The sequence below is a fragment of the Crinia signifera genome, chromosome 4 (genome assembly GCF_055691185.1).
Source record: "Crinia signifera chromosome 4, ASM5569118v1, whole genome shotgun sequence".
NCBI lineage: Eukaryota > Metazoa > Chordata > Amphibia > Anura > Myobatrachidae > Crinia > Crinia signifera.
In genome coordinates, this window is record NC_139220.1 from 211,226,356 (window position 1) to 211,249,905 (window position 23,550).

At 46.1% G+C, this 23,550-nt stretch overlaps 1 protein-coding gene across 2 annotated transcripts in view; it reads left to right on the plus strand.

The window, feature by feature from the left end:
• Positions 1-3,845: 3,845 nt before the first annotated feature.
• The window catches only part of SCAMP5 (secretory carrier membrane protein 5), a 29,968-nt gene continuing 10,263 nt past the window's right edge, over positions 3,846-23,550 (plus strand). Inside the window, exons 1-3 of one of the 2 annotated variants that reach the window (XM_083183715.1) lie at positions 3,846-4,209; positions 18,349-18,404; positions 19,225-19,353. In XM_083183715.1, coding sequence (XP_083039841.1) covers positions 18,398-18,404; positions 19,225-19,353 — 136 coding nt within the window. In that variant the 5' untranslated portion in view covers positions 3,846-4,209; positions 18,349-18,397. The remainder of the gene's footprint in view (positions 4,210-18,348; positions 18,405-19,224; positions 19,354-23,550) is intronic. The other variant, XM_083183714.1, reaches the window with a different exon arrangement.

A 23,550-nucleotide genomic window follows, 5' to 3' on the forward strand; every position in this document is an offset into this window, starting at 1 on the left:
TCATTATTCCAGAGCCAGTGAACCAGTATGAATGAATACCCAGTGGTCGAAGTGGGCCGGTATGCTATGGTATGGCATACCGGCACTTTGTTTTCCACTGACCCAGAAGTGGAGTTTTAAATTAAGTGTGCTGCGGGAGGTGGCTGGTGTGGCCAGCCTGCAGCACTCACATGATGGCTGCAGTGCTCTCTGTCCTGTCCCTGCCAGCAGACCCCTGCTGAGCGCCGACTGAAATACCTGCTGCCTAATGCCCAGCTTTTGTCGGTGCTGCTGGTGAGCTGCCGAGTGAGTGGCTCTCCATGTTGCCAAAGCCCCGATGATCGCACAGCTCACGTCACTGCCGCCGAACCCCCACCAAGCAAGCGGCTCTTGTCCCTGCCACCTGACCCATGCTGAGCATGTGGCTCTCATCCCTGCCACCGGTCCCCCGCTGAGAATTCAGCTCTTGTCCCTGCCATGGATCCCCGCCAGCTCTCAACACTGTGTCCCCTATCGCAGGTAACCTTAATGCCTACAATGCTCACGCTGTGTCTGCGCTCTATATCACCCTGCAGCTCCTCTATATGTCCACCTTCCACCCTGTGATTCCTCTCCCACCCTGCGTCTGCCCTCCCAAATGTCCCTCTCCGGCCCTGCTGTCCCTCTCCGGCCCAGCTGTCCCTCTCCCTGTATCCCTGCTGTCCATCTCCTTGCCCTTCCTCTGTGTCTCTGCTGTCCCTTTCCATGTCCCTGCTGTCCATCTCAATGTCCCTGCAGTCCCTCTCCTTGTGTTTCTGCCATCATTTTCCTTGCTCTCCCTCTCCCTGTCACTATGTCCCTGCCTTCCCTGTCAATATGTCCCTGCTGTCCCTCTCTCTATCCCTCTATCGGTCCCTCTCTCTGTCCCTGCTGTCCCTGTGTACCTCTCCTTGTGTTTCTGCCATCCCTATCCTTGCTCTCCCTGTCACTATGTCCCTGTCATTTCTCTCCCTGCCATCCCTCTTCTTGCCCTCTCTCTCTGTTTCAATATGTCCCTGCTGTCCCTCTCTCACCCTGCTGCCACTTTCATTGTCCCGTCCACAGCCTCCTCCGCACTGCCTGTAGATCACAGCCTTTGCTGCTTCAGCTGACCACAGCTTCATGCACACCACCGCCGATGACGACCACAGCCTCCTCTGCACCCACTGACCATAGTTTCCTCCTCTGCCGATCACAGCCTAAGGTAAGGTGATCTTACCCTGCTGCCTTTCTCTGTCCCACTTGTATGTCCCTGTCATCACTCTCTCTGTCATCCCTCACTCTTCCTGTCTCTGTCCCTGCCTTCCCTCACTCTCCCTGTCCTCCCTCACTCTCCCTGTCCTTGCTGTCCCTCACTCTCCCTGTCTTTCCCATTCCTCACTCTCCGTGTCACTGCAGCTCCTTCTGTCCCTCACTCAACCTGTCCTTGCCGTCCCTCACTCTCCCTGTCCCTTAATCTCCCTGACCCTCTATGCCTACCATCCCTTACTCTCCCTGTCCCTCTATTCCTGCCATCCCTCACTCTCCCTGTCCCTGCCATCCCTCGCTCTACCTGTCTCTGCCGCTGCTCACTTTCCCTGTCCCTTCCACCTCTCCCTGTCCCTGCCGTTTCTAAAGCTCCCTGTCCCTGCCATCCCTCACTCGCTCTTTCCCTGCCATCCCTCATTCTCTGTCCCTGCCGTCCTTTACTCTCTCTGTCCTCTGTCCCTGTCCCTGCAATCCCTCACCCTGTCTCCCTGTCCTTGCTGTGTCCCTCACTCTGTCTCCCTGTCCCTGCCGTCCCTCACTCTCCCTGTCTTCCCTCACTCTCCCCATCCCTGCCATCTCTCTGTCACTCTTCCTGTCTGTGTCCCTGCTGTCACCCTCCCTCTGCTGTCCCTCTCTCTGTCCCTGCTGCCACTCTCTGTCCCTAAATGTTGGCTCATACTGTGAGACATAGGGTCAAATGTAATAGGGTGAGAGTTTCAGAAAGTGAGAGATTTTGGGAGAGTTTTCCCCTTTTTTTAAAGCAGCAACCAATTACACTGCAAAACCAGGTTGATTTTGCCATGTAGTTGATTGCTGCTTTAAAAAGAATGGGAAAACTCTCCCAAAATCTCTCAGTTTCTGAAACTCTCACCCTATTACATTTGGCCCACAGTGTGAGTTTTGGCCCATTCAGTATGCATCATTCCATGTGGTGTGGTACATTATATGCAAGGACGCGCCACTTTTACGTGACCAAACCCACTTTTGTATGACCACGCCCCTTTTTCTGGAGTGCGCCTTCAGCACACACTGCAAATCATTCTTAACTTTTCCATACCCCCATTTCAAAATTTCCACTTCCACCACTGTGAATACCCTAGTTCAGGGATGGGGAACCTTCGGCCCTCCAGCTGTTGTTGAACTACACATCCTAGCATGCCCTGCAACAGTTGTAGAATGGCCACATAGCATAACAGTAACAAGGCATGCTGGGATGTATAGTTCCACAACAACTGGAGGGCCAAAGGTTCCCCGTCCTTGCCCTAGTTGTTGCTGTGTCAGTACCCTTCACACCGGATCTGAGTCTTCCGGTATTTTGTGGGTGCTTGGAGATCCAATCCACAAATTACACTGTCCCCAGCTAATCAATTTATTTTCATCAAGACTCATGCTGCTTTCACACTGCAGAAATGGGTATACTGAAACGGGACTTTAAAACAGGTCTGAGCCTTAAGACTTTCACATTGCAGGTGAAAACTGTTTGAAAAAGCATTTATTACCATTCACAAATTCAACCTGTTTAACCCCCAAGGGACACGTTTCAAAACATAGAAATAGAGCCATTCACACTGCAACTCTACCCGTTTAAAAAGGCCCCCCCAAAAAATGGAAATTTTTAAGAGCTGCAGTATGACATACCTCCCAACTTTGGTCGTTTCGGGGCGTGGCCTAATTTGGGGGCGTGGCCTATGCCTGCGGCTCTTCCACGAGGCCACGCCCCCATTTTGCCGCTATGGGGGCATGACCCAGAGGCTCTGTGAGCCACTAGCCATGCCCCCAGCCCCCTGGCTGCGGGAATAGACGCTGTGCGCATGCGCACAGCGTTTATTCCCCGCTGCTTAGCAGCTGACAGGGGGGACTCCCAACAGCCCCCACACACCGCGGGACACTGCCGCCCGCGGGTGGGACAGCGGGACAGGCCCTGACAATCGGGACTGTCCCGATAAAATTGGGACTGTTGGGAGGTATGGTATGATAGGTGTATGAGTAGGGTTGCCACCTCTCCCGGATTTTCGGGAATCTCCCGTTTTGGGTGACAACCCTCAAGGAGGCTTTTCCAGTTTCCTGGATTCTCCCATGCAACCTGTGGTGGCATGTATAGTGAAACTGCAAGGTGCTGGCCTTGGTCCTCCCCCTGGGCGGGAGAGGTCCTTTAGCCCACTTGTATTTAGCAACTACTGTTACTGGTTAGAGATGGCCATCGGTGCAGTCACTATGGTTGCAATCAATGGCAATAATGCAACCAGTCATCGATAGTAATAAACTATGTGATGGATGACCATCAATAGTTTTACCTATCGATGGTCATTCATTTTCTATGGCTGACTGCCCCCTCCCCCCCATTTCGGCAATCAAAACGTGGGGGCAGGGCTTAATGGGTGTGGGGGGGGGGGGGGGGGGGGGGCACAGCACTTTGGTTTTGCTGTGCCATTGATGGAGTGAAGCCATCTGGTGCTCCCCCATCGATTGCAATAATATACGACATAGCTATAAACCATCGATGATTCAAAATAATCGATGGATGTCGATGGCCATCCCTTTAATATTGGTTTGGGGGACCACAGACAGGGCAGCAGCAATGAGCATGTACCCCGTACGCATGAGCAGGAGATAACGCACAGAGGGGGAGGGGATGAACGCCTCATGTACCGTCACACACTGCGGTAACCGTGACTTGGTGAAGAAGACTGAAGTAGCCTACACTTATGTTACCGGGAGAGGCTCTTCAGACATGGCATATCGGGTAACAGTACAGGACCACCTCCTATTGAATAAACTTTATTGAAATTTTTCATTTGCACACCTCGCACTCTCAGACGTCAAGCGGTGCGTGGAAATCTCGCGAGAATTGGAGACGTGGGCACAGATTCGCTCATCAGCAGGGAGAGGTGAAGGCAACGGGACTGTGACCGGCGTCTGGTATCGCAGCAGCCGCTGAGCGCCGTCTCTTCTCTGGTGAGAAAGGCCAGTGTCGTAGCGCTACGAGAGTATGCACATACCTGTCGTGTGTAATGATATACAGTGGTTGTGATAACGACATGTATTGGGCGGGTGTGCTGTCTGTGTCCATGTCATGACATGTGTACTAATTCCAGGACATTAGGCGGATGTGCTGTGACAGTGCAGTGTTTGCGGGTGATGTCTGTGCTGCTGCTGGTGTATGGCTGCATCATTCATTGTGGGTGGAAGTGGGAGATCATCATAACAACACAAGATGTTCTCTGCATAATGACATTTGTTGACATTGAAGGTCTTGTTTACGGTGTTACATCCGTTTGTGTGTGTGTGTTATATGACTAAAACATTGCACAGCAATTAATGGAAGGGCCACTTTACAATTGCAGAATTTTTGTGATTGAGTATCATTGGCCCCCCTGACCCATTGTGCCCTTATATTCTGCTTTTATTGCTGTAACATCTATTTATCTAGTACCAGTTATCAGGGGCTGGCTGGCAACTTTTAGCCTGGGGGGCAAGTCCAGAGCACCGGCCCATAAGTAACAGCGTATCGTTAAATGGAGGTTTTTCGTATATGTATTAATAAAAAAAAAAAAAATAATAGGACACCACAGGCTGCTCCCCTGTATAATATCAGGAGCCCCACAGGATGCTCTCCCTGGCTAGTTATGCCAGAACCAGTAGCATTACTAGCCACTTTGGTACCCTGTGCCAGAAAGGAAATTGGTGCTTGCCCCACCACTACACTAAAAATAGGAGAGTGCGCGCAAAATGTAGGAGCGATACTTCATGGGGAAGAGGCGTGGCCCTATAAAAGTACTAATAACATCGTAATGCCCATAACACATTATACCACACACAGTAATGCCCATTATGTATTATGCCACACAGCGTAATGCCCCTTACACAATATGCTGCACACCATAATGCCCATATGATATTACGACACACATTATGCTCCACGCAATGCCCCGAGTACACCTGCATATGACTACATAATGGCCCAGGGTTACCGACAGTAGTAGCGCTGTATATATATATATATCGCACACAGTTACCGACAGTAGCAGCGCAACTTATATTTTACATAACGTCCACATCAGTTGCCGACAGTAGTAGTATCACAACTAATACATACTGCCCACACCAGTTGCTGACAGTAGTAGCGCTGCTTATATGTAACACCCACACCAGTTGCCGACAATAGTAGCGTTGCCTATACATAACAACCGCACCAGTTTCTGACAGTAGTAGTGCTGCTTATACGTAACACCCACACCGACACCAGACGCAACAGCAGTAGTGCTGCCTATACATATGCCCCCACCAGTTGCCGACACTAGTAACGCTGCCTGTACATATGTCCACACCAGTTGCCGACACTAGTAACGCTCCCTGTACATATGTCCACACCAGTTGCCGACACTAGTAGCGCTGCTTGTACAAATGCCCACACCAGTTGCCGACACTAGTAGCGCTGCTTGTACAAATGCCCACACCAGTTGCCGACACTAGTAGCGCTGCATGTACATATGCCCACACGAGTTGCCAACACTAGTAGCGCTGCTTGTACACATGCCCACACCAGTTGCCGACACTAGTAGCGCTGATTATACATATGCCCACACCAGTTGCAGACACTAGTAACGCTGCCTGTACATATGTCCACACCAGTTGCCGACACTAGTAGTGCTGCTTGTACACATGCCCACACCAGTTGCCGACACTAGTAGCGCTGATTATACAAATGCCCACAGCAGTTGCGAACACTAGTAGTGCTGCTTGTACACATGCCCACACCAGTTGCCGACACTAGTAGCGCTGATTATACATATGCCCACAGCAGTTGCCGACACTAGTAGCGCTGCTTGTACATATGTCCACACCAGTTGCCGACACTAGTAGCGCTGATTATACATATGCTCACACCAGTTGCCGACACTAGTAACGCGCCTGTACATATGTCCACACCAGTTGCCGACACTAGTAGCGCTGCTTGTACATATGCCCACACCAGTTGCCGACACTAGTAGCGCTGCTTGTACACATGCCCACACCATTTGCCGACACTAGTATCGCTGCTTGTACATATGCCCACACCACTTGCCAACACTAGTAGCGCTGCTTGTACACATGCCCACACCAGTTAAAGTACACTCACATTTTACTTAACTGGTTCAGGGCACTTCAGGCTGGCAGCTCATCATCTCCTTCACAGTGGTGTAGCTCCGCCCCCTCCGGCCGTTAGCCCCGCCCCTTTTTCGATCCCTACAGGGACGCTGAGCAGGAGCAGGGAGGGATCCTCTGTGCTGTCCACGCTGCTGCCTGTAATGCAGTGTGATACAGGCACAGCAGCTGCTGGCAGCCACAGAGGTCTGAGCTCCTCAGAGAGTCCACAGCCACTCTCTGTAGCGGCCTCCTGCACTAGACGTCCTAGACGTCCTCAGTGCAGGAGGCGGCGGCCATGTTTCCGAAGACCAGTCGGAGACTGGTTAGCCGTGGCTGCAGCAGCAGCCTCAGAAACAGACAGGCGGCCCGCACACAATAGATTGAGCGGCCCGGGGGGCACATGGCACCCTGCCCCCCGGCCCAGCCCGCCCCTGCCAGTTATGTATATCTTCAAAGAATATTGTGTTCAATTGAATACAGAAATGCTGCTGTTCTCTATAGAAGCTATCTGTAATTTAGCGGGTGCTGGTGACCTTCCGTCAGTATACCAACATCTGTTAAATGCCTGACAGTTGGGATCCTGACTTAGGGGCTATTCTATGTCGTGGGGGTCCATGACCCCGCTTGCCCTCTGTCGGAGTACTAGCAGTCAACATTCTGATATCAGAGTATCGACTGTCGGGGCGCTATACCACACCCAATTCATCATGTAAGTGGAGTACTGATAATACTTGGAATCTGTTGGGGCTAGTACCAGCTTCCCTTTGCGTTATTCTTATCTTTGTCTAATTTCAGACTTGGAAAGTGCAAGGCCACAATTTAATTATTATTTTTTTTAATGGTATTTATGCTAACTTCTGCATATGTAAGAAGTGCTATATTAAGAACTGTGAAGAAATTAGCTCCTTATGTTAGCTTGTACTGCCATATAGTATTGAAAGTGTAGCTTGTTATTGGTCTTCCCACTCACACCCCCTCCCAGCCTCCATTTAAAGCTGGTTTTGTATTACATAGCTAACGATTCCCTGAGAAAAACAGCTGCATATAACACCTATATCACCTAGTGACAGTTTGTGCAGGTCATAAAATTCACACTTTAGTTTGTATTTTTCTAAATATAGAATAACCATTTTAGGGTTCCATCCATTCTTTCCCTGTTACTTATAGTATATAAATAATCCAAATTATGGAAAATCAGGGCTTTACATGTTGTGGCCGACAAAACTAATGCCAGGTAAACAGCTCAATAGTACAGTGCAGAATGTCATCAAGCAGGACCGATGTGTTCATTGGATCTGTGCACAATAATTGGTCAGGGATACTGCATTGGACCGTTGAGGTGTGCACCTATTATAATTTGACCCACCAGCTAATAATTAGTTGATTGACCTGATTATTGCGCAGATCATTTTACTTAAGTATTAACTGTTTTGGAAGAGAAATGATCTAAGCTTACTCTTCTGTGGAAGATTCTTAGTTCCACCACTATCACTAAGCAATTTTTTGGTTTATCATTATAATGCATATTACAGTAGATGTAACTATTATTTTTTACAATATAAAATATTTACACTTGTTAATAATCTACTATTGCAGTTAGTTTTGTGCTGAGTGTTCCACTGCAAAGTAACCAATTATTTGTTTCTAAGCCATCAAAATATACAGGTTGTCCCATGTTGACACATTTTAAATGTAAGTATCTAGACTTCACATTTATTAAGGACTATGCGTAATACATAACCAAGGTGCAAGAGTTCATAGCACTGTTCAAGGTTTGAATATCACGTCCCTTAGATGGTCACCACCTAGAAGAGAACATTCTTGGGCTCTCTTAAGGAGCATACACACAGGGCGATTTCAGCCCCTTTTTTTAAGCGATCTGACTAGATCGCTTAGAAATGGAGCATGGATTAATCCTTGTGTATGTCCTGCAGTGATGGTGATGCACAGACTTGCACCCGTAGGGAAAGCCAGTGTACAAGACTCTCAAGCCTTCTATGAGGCTTAAATTGGGAAACTGACAGAACACTCCAGTAGCAATAATTGCAGTACTGTGGACATATAGGGACGTAATCAATTATTACTGCCTGCACTGAGGCCCACCGGTGATATATGGTTGTTTTTGCTGGTGGGCGCACTCGCAACACCCGGCGTAGCAAGCTGAAATGTGCAAAAAGTCACCAGTTCAAATGCACAAATGGGACTTTTTGGCATTGTGCCTATTAGATTGGTTAGGTTTAGTCACTACAGTATATGTGGCTAAACCGGACCATAACGAGTGAAATATGTGCAATAAAAACAATCATTTGAATGTCAGGAGAGAGACCACATCACTGTATTAGGCCGCACCCCCTAAATACCTGTGGATTATTGCACTGCTCTGCTGCTTGGAGTCAGGCAGGTAGGGGCAGAGCAGACTGGGCTAGACAGGCTGTTGTAATGTTAGCTGCAGTGTACCCTGCTACATCATCTACACCTGTGCTATTGTTGGCGGTGGCCAGGGGTGAAAGGGGTACGTCATGCCTTGGAGGGATCATGATTCGTGCAGGAGGTGCTTTGGGCCCTAGAAGTTATTTGGGCCTTATAGCCGCTGTACTACCTGCACCTATACGTAGTTGGGCCGCTACTCAGATATGTTATATAGGTGGTTTGATTGGAAGCTGGGGGCCTAGTCTGAACCGGTGAAGGATGTTGAGTATTTGGGAGAGACATCCTTTTAATTGTTCTAGTAACAAACCTCCATGATATAAAAAAATATATATATATATAAACATATGAATTACAAGGAAAGAATAGATATATTTAAGACACTGCATCCCATTTATTAATGACTTTTATATTATTTTGCAATAAGGGAATATATTTTGGGCAACAGCTCCACCCTGCACACTTTTCCATACATCTAATTATGCACAGCAGGATGGTATGATGCAAAGGATGGATTTATGTGCATTCCAAGCCAACTATGTGACAACAATCTGATGCATGTGTTGACATTGCTATTATTTTATGTATAGAACTAGCTCAGCTTTTTTTCTAATTTTATTGTCCTTGAAATACTTTTACTCTTTTTGTACAGACAGTATTTCCCTTTAGGTTGTCTTTGCAGTGCGCAACATCCTGACCCTGTTTAAAAGAGATATACCATGCCCTTTTCTGGAGCATCACAGAGTGAATGGGGCATAGCGGTGGCTTAGCCAGGGAGCCCCTGGCCCTAGCCCCTGCTTTCTTACTCTTGAGTCTTCCCTAAAAGCTGCATGTTCAGCAGCTCCTGCCAGTGCCGTACCTGAGACGAGATCTACGTGGTCCGGGCCCAGGATCCCTCTGAGCCGCAGCCAGCCCTAGATCTGTAGTCTGGCAGAGAGTGAAAAAACGTGTAACTCTGCCTGAACCAAGGTGCCTTGAGGACTGAGGGGTGAATTTATGAAGCTTGGAGAAGTGTTATCTATCCCCATAAAGAACGTTAAGTGCAAGGTGATAATGGTTCAGCCAATCAGCTCTTACCTGTCAATTTACATATTGTAGCTGATTGGCTGAACCATTATCACCTTGCTCATAACGTTCTTTATGGGGATAGATAACACTTCTCCAAGCTTCATAAATTCACCCGAGTTTGGGAATCGCTGACCTAGCAGTTTTGCTTAAATGTCAGCATCCCTCTTTCTATACCTATATGCTGAACGTTTCATCTCTGGTAGGCAGCATTCTGTTCCCCTGAGCTACCCTCCAACCTTGCAGTTTAACCATGGCTAAAAGATTTGAGGTGTGGCCATCAGTCAGTGCAGCATGACCGCTGACTGCATCACGGTGCACTATAATCCCGGGATTTAAGTACAGGTTGAGTATCCCGTTTCCAAAATGCTCGGGACCAGGAGAATTTTGGATAATGGATTATTCCGTATTTCGGAATATTTTAATATTTCAAGGATGTATTTTGAAGTATCTTGCATTTTTGCCGTATAAACACATCAAGCACATGAAATGCACACAAATATATATTATTTGTTCAAAAAACAAGGTTTCAAAACATGAAACAAAATTTGTGTACTTTCTCAGATATTGAATTTGAATGCCAAGCAATAATTGTCTTGTGTGTGTGTATATATATATATATATATATATATATATATATATAGTGCCAGTTACAAATCATTCCCTCAGTAGTGCTGTTACAGATGTCCCCAGTGAGTTTTTAGCAAAAACATTTTTTTTTTTAACTTTCTGGAATGTATGGTTTTCGGAATAATTCGGATAACGGATATTCGGATACTCAACCTGTACTGGCAATTTTAGGGCCAGATCCCGGGATTGGCCACCTTAGTTGGGAGACGTTGCTCTTAAAACTATTTTGTACCATTTTTTTTTTTCTATTCATGACTGTGTTCTTAGACAAAACTTTGAGCCTCCCTTGGCCAATAAGCTGTTGGCATAACAAAGGACTGATGGTAGCACTCAATTTTCCTTTTGTGGACAAGCATTTTTGCCAGATGCACCAAACAATTTGAAAGGAGATTCATCAGAGAAAATTATTTTACCCCAGTTCTCAGCAGTCCAATACCTGTACCTTTTGCAAAATATCAATCTGTCCATGATTTTTTAGTTGGAGGGAAGAGGCTTCTTTGCTGTCCTTCTTGTTACCAGGCCATCCTTCAAAAGTTGTCACCTCACTCTGGCCCTTATTCTGATCGGTGCGGCCGGAGCCGATTATGCGGCCAGGACCGTGCGTGCGAAACCCCGCCTTCCATACGGATCGCCAACTCCATCCGTATGCGGTAAGAAGCTGTCCGAACGGACCGCACGTGTATTTTTCACGGAATACGCCTCCTCCATCTAAGGGAACCTCCCCCATCATTCGATGGTCGCAGACCATCGAATGCAGGACCGTGTGCTCCACCAGCACCCGCAACCTCAGACCACACGGACATTTTTCCGTGCAAAAGCAGGGATCTGGGCGGGCAGCTGACATCCGGCGATGTCATATGTCTGCCCCCTACACGTGCGTCACGGCCGCATTCCCATGAAACGCGGGGCGTATGCATATGTTAATGAGTCCAAACAGCCCTTCACGCCCCTCTCCTCCCCCTGTTCGGAGTGTTCACATATCATGCGGGATTTGGCCGTACGCCCCGCTCGCACATGTGCAGAGACGCCTCTGCACATGCGCAGACACAAAACATCGGCGGGCCGAACGCACGCGGATATATCCGCACCGATCAGAATAAGGGCCTCTGTGTGCATATACACCCACAACTGCCTCTGCTGCCTTTCCTGAGCAAGCTCTGCACTGGTGGTTCCCCTATCCCACAGCGGAGTCAACCTTAGGAGACGTTTTTGGTGCTTGATGATATGGTCGACAGGGTTGGAAGGTCGACACAGGCTTTATGTCGACAATCAAAAAGTTCACATGAGGTTTTTTTTCTTGATGGAGTATTGAGTGGATGAATCCTGGTGGGATGCATATCCTCTTCTCTGACTGGGCCATGGTCACCCTGGCATCCTTTTTCTCTATAGCCCGCATGGCAGCAATGGTGTCCTTTGTGTTGGTGGACACAGGCTGGTCACATTGCTCCTAGTTTTCGAGGGGCTCCCCAAAAGTAGGTCATAGTTGGACAAAACTTTCCTCACTCTTGCCAGTGGCTTGTGTTGAGCTCCATAATAAGTTTGGGAAATAAGTGAACAAGTGGACTTACTCAGTGTACAGTACTGCTTACAGTATGTAGTTGTGCCCTGAAATTTTACAAGAACTTTAGTCAGACATGACAGTTCCTAACCAGTCAACTGTACCTAGGCACTGTACATACATAAACTTATTGCACACCCCTTGTACATGTGCAACGTTAAAGTAAACCAAAATCTGATAGTATGGAAACGTATTTACAAGTAGCCATAATTTAACTCACGGGGGGGGGGTTTCCTGAGTGGTGGAGCCACACTATGGATGAACTTTGCATGAGTCCCTCTACTATTTTGTATGTAATTGCAGTCAATGTGATCATTGAACTAGTTGTATGAAAACGCAGGATACTACATTTTGAATAAAATGGTAAATATTTCACATTTGGCTAGATTATTAAAGTTAATTTATATGGCGCCACAAAGGTTCCGCAGTGCCTAACAATACATAAATGAGCAAAAACAGATAATGAATTACAGTACAAGACAATTTAGGATAAGTACATGGTAAATAAGGATAGTTACGTCAGGGGACAGGGCGCTCGCCACAATTATCAGTACAGGTTATTATTTCTAATTGTAGTCCACATAAATAGTAAATAAGGAAAAAGTTGAAAAGTAATTTAAACAAAAAATTCCTTGCGATGAGCATTGCCATGTCAACCTTACAAACCTGTCCACCTTTTACCTGTCAACTTTTATCATGTCGATCATTTGGGGTCCACCTGTAGGGGTCACTATCTTTTTTTACTGTAAATCTACCAAATTTATGAAAGGAACAGAAGAGAAGATAGGGCAGAATGTCGCTCCTTATATAAGAAATGTGCTGTGCAGCAAGAACAAGGCAAATATTTTCTAGTCAGGAATTATCACATCCTGTCCTTGCAGTAAAACCTGTTACACAAACAAGTCACGTTATGGGGTAGAAAACTATACTTTATAAAGTCTCTCGTTTGTTTTTTAAATATTGTTGTATTTATTGATCGCACAAGTGTCATCGCCCAGCCTGGCCAAGTCCGGTCTGATGGGATCGGACCAGACAAGTGGTTAAAGATTGGGGATCTGTTAAAGCATGCAACATAACCTGTGATGCTTAAAGGAAGACCAGTATTTTAATGGGGGATAACCTCGTACTGCATAGAGCACCACTAAATCTATTTCTCAAATCTAAAATATTTTTTTTCTTGTTCTAGCCATTAATCATTTTACTAAGGAGACATTACATCAAGCTTGCTTATAATTATGATTTATTTTGAAAAGAGTGTAATTACTTTTGCATAACCTCTTAACCCTCACTCCTTCTTCCCTGTACTTCTGTTGCCCATTTTAATCCTTGTTCTTATTACCTTTAGTACACAATTGATTAAATATTTGTTTTAGTTATTGACTGAGGCCCTTTGGGAAACCATAGAAATGGGGGAGAAGGACATTATTCGTACTGGGGTCATCTATAGGCCACCAGGCCAGGGGCAGGATTTGGACAGGAGCCTATTGCTTGATGTCACTAAAATGGCTTTAAAGGGAGAAGTCCTAATCATGGGAGACTTTAATCTACCTGATGTGAATTGGGAGGAGTATTTTGCAAGATCATCTACAAGTGGCAAATTTCTAAATTCCCTACAGGGAGCCTCTCTCAAGCAATTGGTGAGGGAGCCTACTCGCAAAGACTCAATATTAGATTTAATACTCACAAATGGTGACAGGATATCAGACATATATGTGGGGGGGAGAACCTGGGATCCAGTGATCATCAAGCAGTATGGTTTAGTATCAAGGCAGGGTCCAACTCCAGTCACACAAAAACTAAGGTGTTGGATTTTAGAAAGGCTGACTTTGCAAAAATGGGGAGATGTTTAAGCGACTCATTAACGGATTGGATGAACTTGAAAGGAGTGCAGGAGAGGTGGAGAAAATTAAAAAGTGCAATACTAAAGGCAATGGACCTTTGTATCAAAAGGGTTAAGAAAAGTACCAGGAAAAGGAAGCCAGTGTGGTTTACTAAAGAGGTATCAACTAGTGTAAAAGCAAAAAAGATGGCCTTTAGGACATACAAGCAGACTCAAAATAATAATGACAAAGAAGTGTATCTTGCCAGACGCAAAGAGGCTAAGAAAGTGATCAGGCGTGCCAAGGCACAAGCTTAGGAGAAAATGGCTCAGTCGGTAGATAAAGGAAACAAAACTTTTTTTAAGTATATAAGTGAAAGGAGAAAATCAAATGGAGGAATAATAAGACTGCGGACAGACACTGAGAATTTGGTGGAGGGAGACAAGGCAATTGCAGATCATCTAAATAATTACTTTTGCTCTGTATTCACTATAGAAGGAGAAGGGAAGGGACCACAGTTAAGTTGCAAGGACATTCATAAAAATAAGGTAGATGGAGGTACATTTACTAGGGAGAAAGTCCTAACAGAACTTTCAAGACTGAAAGTGGATAAATCAATGGGGCCAGACGGAGTGCATCCAAGGATACTAAAAGATGTGTTGGTAGCGCCATTAACAGATTTATTCAACCAGTCACTAGATACAGGTGCAGTTCCAGAGGACTGGAGAAAAGAAAATGTAGTTCCACTGCACAAAAGCTGAAGCAAAGAAGAAGCAAGTAACTACAGACCAGTGAGCCTTACATCAGTAGTAGGGAAAATAATGGAAACGCTATTAAAAGAAAGAATAGTGGAATATCTTAAATTAAATAACTTACAGGATCCAAAACAGCATGGTTTTACTGCAGGGAGATCATGCCAAACAAGTCTCATTGACTTTTTTGACTCCGTGACCAAAATACTAGATGAAGGGGGGCTGTAGATGTGGCATATCTAGACTTTAGTAAGGCATTTGACACTGTCCCACATCGCAGGCTGCTAAATAAACTTGAAAGTGTGGGATTGGATTATAAAACAATTAAATGGATAAGAACCTGGTTGCAGGATAGGAAACAGACAGTTGTAGTAAATGGAGTGCATTCTATGGAGGGACATGTTACCAGTGGAGTACCCCAGGGATCTGTACTTGGACCAGTGCTCTTTAATATCTTTGTTAGTGACATTGCAAATGGTATTGAAGGGAAAGATATGCAACAGAGTAGACACACCAGGAGTGGTAAATCAAATGACTGATGATCTAAGTAAACTTGAGAATTGGTCAAGAGAATGGCAACTACAGTTTAATGCTAAAAAATGCAAAATTATGCACTTGGGACTCAAAAACCCAAAGGCTCAATATAGTTTCAAGGGTACTATAATGGAAACTTCTGAGGAGGAAAGAGATCTAGGAGTCACTATTTCAAGTGACTTAAAGGCAGGGAGGCAATGTAACAAAGCAATGAGGAAGGCTAGTCAGATGCTTGGTTGCATAGGGAGAGGAATCAGTAGCAGAAAAAAAGACGTAATAATGCCACTTTATAGGTCATTGGTACGACCTCATCTGGAATACTGTGTCCAGTTCTGGAGACCATATCTTCAGAAGGATATAAATACATTGGAGAGTGTACAAAGAAGGGCAACTAAAATGGTTCATGGCCTACATCACAAAACTTACCTGGATAGACTAAAAGATCTTAACATGTATAGTTTGGAGCAGAGAAGGGAAAGGGGGGACATGATAGAAATCTTCAAATATATCAAGGGTTTTAACATAGTACAGGTGGGAAATTTTCTTCAAAGGAAAACAAGTAATAAAACACGAGGACATGCACTGAAACTGGAGGGAGGTAGATTCAGGGGAAATGTTAGAAAGAATTACTTCACAGAAAGGGTAGTGGATAAGTGGAATAGCCTCCCATCAGAGGTGACAGAGGCTAAGACAGTAGAACAATTTAAACATGCTTGGGATAGGCATATGAATATCCTTACAAAGAAATAAGGATTAAAAAGGGTTGAGATTACCTGAAGGGTAAAAAAAGGGGCAGACTAGATGGGCCAAATGGTTCTTATCTGCCGTCAAATTCTATGTTTCTATGTTTCTATACAAGTGGTTGTTTTTAAAATTCCGTAAATGCTCCGTGGTACTATTTTTATATGTATTATTAGGGTGTGTGTTTGTTTACAGAGTACACACTTGCATACTAGTGCATATTGTACCAGAGAATTGGAAAAAGGCCAGGTCCCTTAGCACTCCTTTTGACGAGCACACTGTCCTGTACCGTCACTCATGCTCCAATGGCAGAGGAAGTGGCGAAGAGTGCTCTCCCTGGCTCTGGCCCTCCTCTCAGTGCTGCTCCACAATAAAGATGGCCATTGGTTGGTTAACCATTGAAGATCACAATTGATGGTATAAACCATTCACAGGAGAACAATGTATGGTTTCACCCATTATTGGTCATGTCTGTTCTATTACTAATCAAAGTCTGTGGTGGTACTTTGTGGAGGCATCGAGGGGAATAGTCACGCACTTAGTGCCTGATTCTGGTTCACTTTCAAAAGCAAATTCTCTCTCTAATGGACAAAACCATGTGCACTGCAGGGGGCTGATGTAATACGTCCAGAGAGAGTTATTTTGTTTCTGTGCAGGAAAAATGTTGGCTGCTTTCTTTTACACTGCAATATAGATCTCAGTTTGAAGCAAAACACCCCACCCATATCTAACTCTCTGCACGTGTTACATCTTACCCCCCCCCCCCCCCAGTAGTGCAAGTGGTTTTTGTCCATTAGAGAAAGAATTTGCTTTTGCAAGTGAACCAGAATTAAATAATAACAATAAAAACAAAACTAACATCGTGGTCCTCTGTGCCATTGATGGTAGAGAGCCAGTGGATCTTCACCATTGAAGGCAAAACATTGGCATTTAGCCATTAATAGTTGCCAACTCTACTCTGCACAGAATTGAATATCCTGTGCGGTCTGCTGTTTGTGCTGGGGCCTGTCAATGTCTTGTAGGGGATGAGCCTGATGATATGCTGTGTGAAAACTAAGGTGCCCTGTCCGTTAGATATAGGAGCAGGAGAATGCACAGCAAGGGGAGGACTGTGGAGAAAGCAGTAAATGGATCATGTCTGCGGAAAATGGCAGCACTCTGTGGTGGGACAGGAAGCAGCTTGGTCTCAGCTGGCTTCTGTCCTCTTGTGACCAGTAATTGGCAAAAATGTGTGACCCCATTGTTCAAGCAGCTGGCCCGTGGTGGCATAGTTGATCCAATCCTGCGTCCTAGGTTTGATGTAAGCAGAAGACCTGATGCCTCCTACTGCAGTACCGTTTTAGTGGCAACGCTGGTGCTTTTATGTAAGCAGCGGCTCTGTCCACTTCTGAATCAGGCCCAATTGTTTAAATTCATATGTCCTCATATACTTTAAAGGGTTTTCTTCACCCAAGCTTCTACCCATCCCCCCCCCCCACTCCTTTTTTTAAATGTTTACTTCTCTCTACCTTCAACAATGTAAGCTCTTATGGAAAGGTTTTATTACTTCAGGGTAGAGGACAAGTGGAATAGCCTTCCATCAGAGGTGGTAGGAACTAAAGGGGCGTACACATTGGCCCTTAGATCTGATTGCAGTGCAATTTTTTTGTTTCTCAAAATGGGCAAAACCATGTGCATTGCAGGTGGGGCAGATGTAACATGTGCAGAGAGAGTTAGATTTGGGTGGTGTGTGTTGAAACTGAAATCTAAATTGCATTGTAAAAATAATGCAGCCAGTATTTACCCTGCACAGAAACAAAATAACTCACACAAATCTAACTCTCTCTATACATGTTACATCTGCCCCACCTGCAGTGCACATGGTTTTTCCCATTTTGAGAACAAATTTGTACTGCGATCAGATCTGAAAAAGGTCCATTGGTCGATCTGGATATGTTTTCGTTTTTTTCGATGTTGATTTGCAAAAGCAAATCAACATCGAACAGTGTTGACTGCTTTCGATATATATTGGATCCCGATGCGCGGCACCAGGATCGAAAGCAGTTGGATGCTACTCTATGAAGCATCCCACCCTGCATGCCGTCTGCCACCATCCTTCCCTCCTGTTCGATTCCGGCAACTCGATGGGTCCTGGCGGCCATTATATTGAATTGGTATTGGCAGTCGCCAGCATCGAACTGCGTGTAGACAGTAGAACAATTTCTAAATGCGTGAGATATACAGAAGGGCATTCTTACAAAGAAATAAGGATCAAATAGAGAAAAAATGGGCAGACTATATGGGCCAAATGTTTATCTGCCATCAAATTCTGTGTTTCTCATTCTGGCATAATACTGTATGCACTGTGTGGCAGCTGTCTAAATACTAGTGCTGACCAACCGAAGCTAAATAGTGATATAACGTTCTCGCTGACCTTTTATTAAACTTGCAATCTCCTCCCTCTCTTTAGGTGGTTCTGAGATTTAGGAAAGGATCTCGGATCCAGATCTGCAGTGAACATGGCTGGTGAGCGTCCGAAAAATTACACACATTCACTTCAATTTCAGGACTGAAGCTCCGCACACATGGAGCAATATGATTGCTGGCAATATATTGCTCAGTGTCTCCTTTTGATCAGTGACCAGAGCTGGTCGCAGATCAAAAAGGAGATACTGCTGGGGGAAGCCGCAGGGGGACACAGCTGTTTGCCGGGACACTGCAGGGGGAAGCCGCTGATCACAGGAACATGCTACTGCGACCATTGCAGGGATATGGTCGCTCAGTGACCATATCCCCCGGGATTCTTGCTAGAATCGCACCATGTGTATGGGGCTTTACACTAAGGGGGGTATTTCAATATTCTGCTAAAGTGCCTGATACATTGGTATGCAACTTAACACCAATTGCCATTCCCTAATACCGCTGCAATCCAATATTGCTCTGGTGAGGGGACAGCTACTCCATAAAGCTTCCGTACCTGCGATGCCTACCCCTGCTAATTTCAACACTAATTACTTGAAATGGAACTTTACATGACCATGTTAGTGCGCATGCATGTGCACTGCTAGAGGGCATGCAGTATGGAGGGATCTGAAAGGATCTCTCTTAGCAACAATATTGCCTACACATAGGAAGGGGTGGGGTATCCCGGTTCATAGGTGCCACAGGCAAACTCTGAACACTAGTCGGCCACATTGCGCTCCTAAAAATGAATGAGTCTTATTACTAAACTCATGCAGAAATGAGCAATCGCCCATTAGTGATGATCAATAGGCTCCCAAATCTTTTGCAGTGTATGTTTTCTACGTATTCTCATTATACCTAGCTATATTTACTTTCCACACAGAAAAGCAGAATAACTTCCCCCCTCTGCCTCGGTTCATACCACTCAAGCCATGCTTCTACCAGGATTTTGAGACGGACATCCCAGACATACATCGTACGACGGCAAAACGTCTTTACTACCTGTGGATGCGTGAGTATGCTTTTTGCACTATCACATCTGTTATATACAGGGTTAGCATTGATATCAAACAGTTACCAGGCGAAATGGGTCCATGGATGCAAAAATGTTAATAAACCATTTATTTATTTTGTAAGGGGTTTGAGGGAAGAAAATTAATGCGATCTTTCTTTTACAAGGTAACTGAAGGAAAACTGCAGATTTTCAGGGCACAAAAGCATTTTTTTTTTGGTAGATTAGTGATAACATGGTGATTGCCACTATTCATTTAATAATGTGTATACTTCACTCTTTTACAAAATGTATGGATGTGATCAGTGTTAACATTATGGGATAAGAAGGAGCTTACAATGTTCTAGGGCAGTGGTAGCCAACCCTAGCCCTCGAGAGCTACCAACAGTTCACATTTTCCAGACAACCTAGCTGCTGCACAGCTGCACTCATTAATCACATACACATTTTAAAAGATCCACAGATGGAGCTAATTAGCTCACTTGTGATTCTGTGAGGAGACCTGCAAAACATGCACTGTTGGTAGCTCTCGAGGACTAGGGTTGGCTACCCCAGTTCTAGGGAATATAAATGTAAATAGATGCTTTTTTGTTTTATTCCACCTAAAACTAGAACAAATGCCGTTTTGGTGGCATATGATCCAGGGAAAGCTCTTCAGACTGAGGCTTGGATGTATGAATCAGTGATAAGAGGGGAGAAGTCTGCCAATGGAGTATTGTGCCATGGCAACCAATGAGCTTTGACGTAACCATTTATCCAAGTGCATTCTATAAAATTATAGGTAGCAGCTGATTGGTTGCCATGGCAAACTTCTCCAGTCTTTTCACTGTTTCATACATAAACCCATTGAACATGTCAGATGAGACTTCAGTGTTAGATTTCCATTCGTATATGTCAGTTTTTTCCTTTTTCTTACACAATTTACATTATTTTCCCTCGTCTTTGTTCTGTTCACTGTCAAATATGCATAATGTACAGTTCTTCCTTCTGCTCAGTTGTTCTATCTTCCATACTGTCTTAAGTGCATTTGGTTGCAGTTGTGTAACCCTGACTCTTCAACAAGTGTGCGATAGAAGCAGGCTGATCAAGGCCAGTGTTAATGTCACGTGCCCTCCCCGAAAACACCTGGGCACACCTGCTTTTTTTTTCCACACCCAGAAAACTACAGGTTGCCACCCATAAAAGGCTGCTTTCTGTCAGCCAAGCTGTGATGGGCTTGCGATTTAGATTCTTTCACTGTTTGGCCTTGTGCATGCACGCTACGATCCGTATGCATGTGCAGTCTTTTGATAATCATTCACCGTGCAAATTTGTGCAACAACGATCAGCTCTGAATAATCCCCCCCCATGTTCTTCGTTAAATGGATCAATATGGATGGAGGAAATGAAAGCACATCCATATTCTAATCCTCATTTACCATTGTAGTGTATTTTATTCTTGTGAGTTTGCACCACACCCTGTTTCTAGTGTCCAAATGCACAAAAGATGGAAAGGAACAAGAGCAGATTAAAAATTCTCTTTTTCATTCATGCCAATGGTGGTCACTGGGACAGTGGGGTGTGGGTGGAGCTTCAGCTACAGGCACCAAGTAGAATAGAGTTCTTCAAGTGCAGCCCAGGCTCCTCCTCCTCCACGCCCCTACAGGCTTCAGTTGTTTCTTGGTGCCTCAAGGCACAGGTACCATGGGACAGGGCTCCGTGCCCTGTCTAATATCTTTATTTTTAATTTTTTTTTTTTTTTTTTCCCTTTTACACGGAGACAGCGTTACGCTGCTCCCCTGTGGCTGGCAGCGGCGCGCTGACTTACATAGCCAGACCCGCCGCTCTCCTCATGACACGGAGGACGCCGCGCTCCACCACAGGTAAGCGGGTCCTCCATGTGAGGTGACGCGCGCACCATATCAGGGGCGCACCGCTAGCGGTCGAGTCACCGGGCGGGGTGCAGCCCGGGTGACCCTGGCAGTGGCACCCAGTCTTTTCTGCGCGGCCACTAGACCACCAGGTAGCCGTACTGTGGAACGCCATTTTGGTTAATGGCGCAGGGCACTGATGGTTCCAGGGGAGGCGGGGCTTTGATCCACAGCTCCCCGCCTCCACGCTCAGAGCGGCACAACGCTGGTTTTCCCGCCTGAGCTTAGCTTCCCCACGCCCCAGCAGCGTTCTGAAGACGCCATTACGCGGGACTACACTGTGGGAGAAGTGCACCGGAATCCCTGCTCCTCTACACGCTACAGGAACAGGTTTTTCAGCAGTCCTCTGTACCTCAGTATTGGCCTGAGAGTCAGAGAGGATAGTGTCTTATTTTCTACTGTCATCCATCTGTATACCTTTATAGTTTCAGAGGGTGTTACTGTCCACTGTATTCATTGTTATCAGTGCAGGGCCTGTCTGTGTTAACATGTCACAGAAAAACCCCAAAGCAAAGCCAGCTAGGGAATCACCTAAACTGCATGCTTATACATGCACTAACTGTAAGGAGAATTATTCCTCCATACAGGAACAAGCTGGTTTGTGTGAACGCTGTTCTGCACAGGACTCCCTGGGGGGCCCCTCAGTCCCAGCTCGTGGGGAACCCAGTTGGGCTTCCACTCTCTCAGCAGCCATGAAGGAGTTAGCAACTCAGTTAGCTGCAAACAGAGAGTCTGCTGCGCAGCCATTGCCAGCTCAGCCTGCTGTTGCTGCATCAGAGCCGTCCTGGGTACAGGGTTTGTCCTCCTCTGTTCAGGATTTAGTCCAGGTGTCTGCTTCTCTGCAGTCTGCATTGAGGGCCCCACCTAAGCGCAAAGCACAAGCCCCTTTAGCCTCTAATCAGTTGGATGCTGGGGATGACTTAGACGACCAGAGGGTCGACACAGATGATGATCCTGACATAGATGATGTCGACATAGATGAACCTGACAAGGAGGAAAGGATGACCCAGTCCAGAGTAGACTCCTTGGTTAAGGCTGTAAGGATGTCTCTCAACATACAGGACTCCCAGGCCACAACATCTGACACACTTCTTTTTAAGAAGAAAAAGAAGGAGTTAGCTCTTTTTCCCTCAAATTCAGACTTAAATGAAGTTTTATCTGAGGCGTGGCAACACCCTAACAAAAAGTTCCTAGTGTCCAAACGCCTGATTTCCTTCTTTCCGTTCGCGCCAGCGGACCGTAAGAAATGGGAGGAGCCGCCACAGGTTGATGCTCACGTGGCCCGCCTAGTTAAGGCCACAACCCTTCCCATCCCTACAGTGGCCTCTCTTAAGGATCCTACTGATAGGAAGATTGAACACTGTCTAAAGTCTGTGTTTTCCAATGCTGGTGTGTCAGCAAGGCCGGCTATGGCCTCAGCCTGGGTGGCAAAGGCAATTGCTACTTGGGCTGACTCTTTACAGGAGCAAATATCCTCAGGTACACGTCGCTCTGAATTGCTGTCAACGGTGGACCTCATTAGGGAAGGGGCCACATACCTGGAAGAGGCAGCCATAGATGCAGCGGCCCTCTCCTCTAAAATTTCAGCCTCTTCAATTGCTGCCCGGCGTGCACTGTGGCTGCGCACTTGGAACGCAGATTCTGATTCCAAAAAGGCATTAGAAGCCCTTCCTTTTTCAGGGGAAGTACTGTTCGGCTCTGAGCTGGACAAGATTGTAGCCACCATTGCTACGTCAAAAACAGCTTTTCTGCCTTCGGCACCAGCTAGGCAGAGATCTCAGTCCTTTCGGACCTTCCGTCCACAGGGGAGGCCCAGGGGTCAGCCTTCATCAAGGGCACAGCCCGCCGCAAGGCGTCCATCCGCCCCCAAACCCAAACAGTCCTGGGCGGGTCGCCGTCAGGCCCCTAAACAGGCCGACAAGCCTGCAACATGAGAATCAGGCGGCCCACCAACCACGTCAGGTGGGCGGTCGCCTGTTGTCTTTTGCCGGGGTTTGGCAGGCCACTACCACCGACAGGTGGGTGAACACCATAGTGGCACAGGGTTACTCCCTCTCTTTTCAGGGGCGTCCGCCATCTCGGTTTTTCACAACAGGCATGCCTCGGGAGAAGGACAGAGCGGCTGCTCTGACCAGCTCCATTCACTCCCTACTGACAGCAGGGGTCATAGTACCTGTTCCACTTTCTCAGCGAGGAGCAGGTTTCTATTCAAGCCTGTTCCTGGTGACAAAGCCGGACGGGTCTTTCCGGCCCATCCTCAACTTGAAGGGCCTGAACAAACATCTCT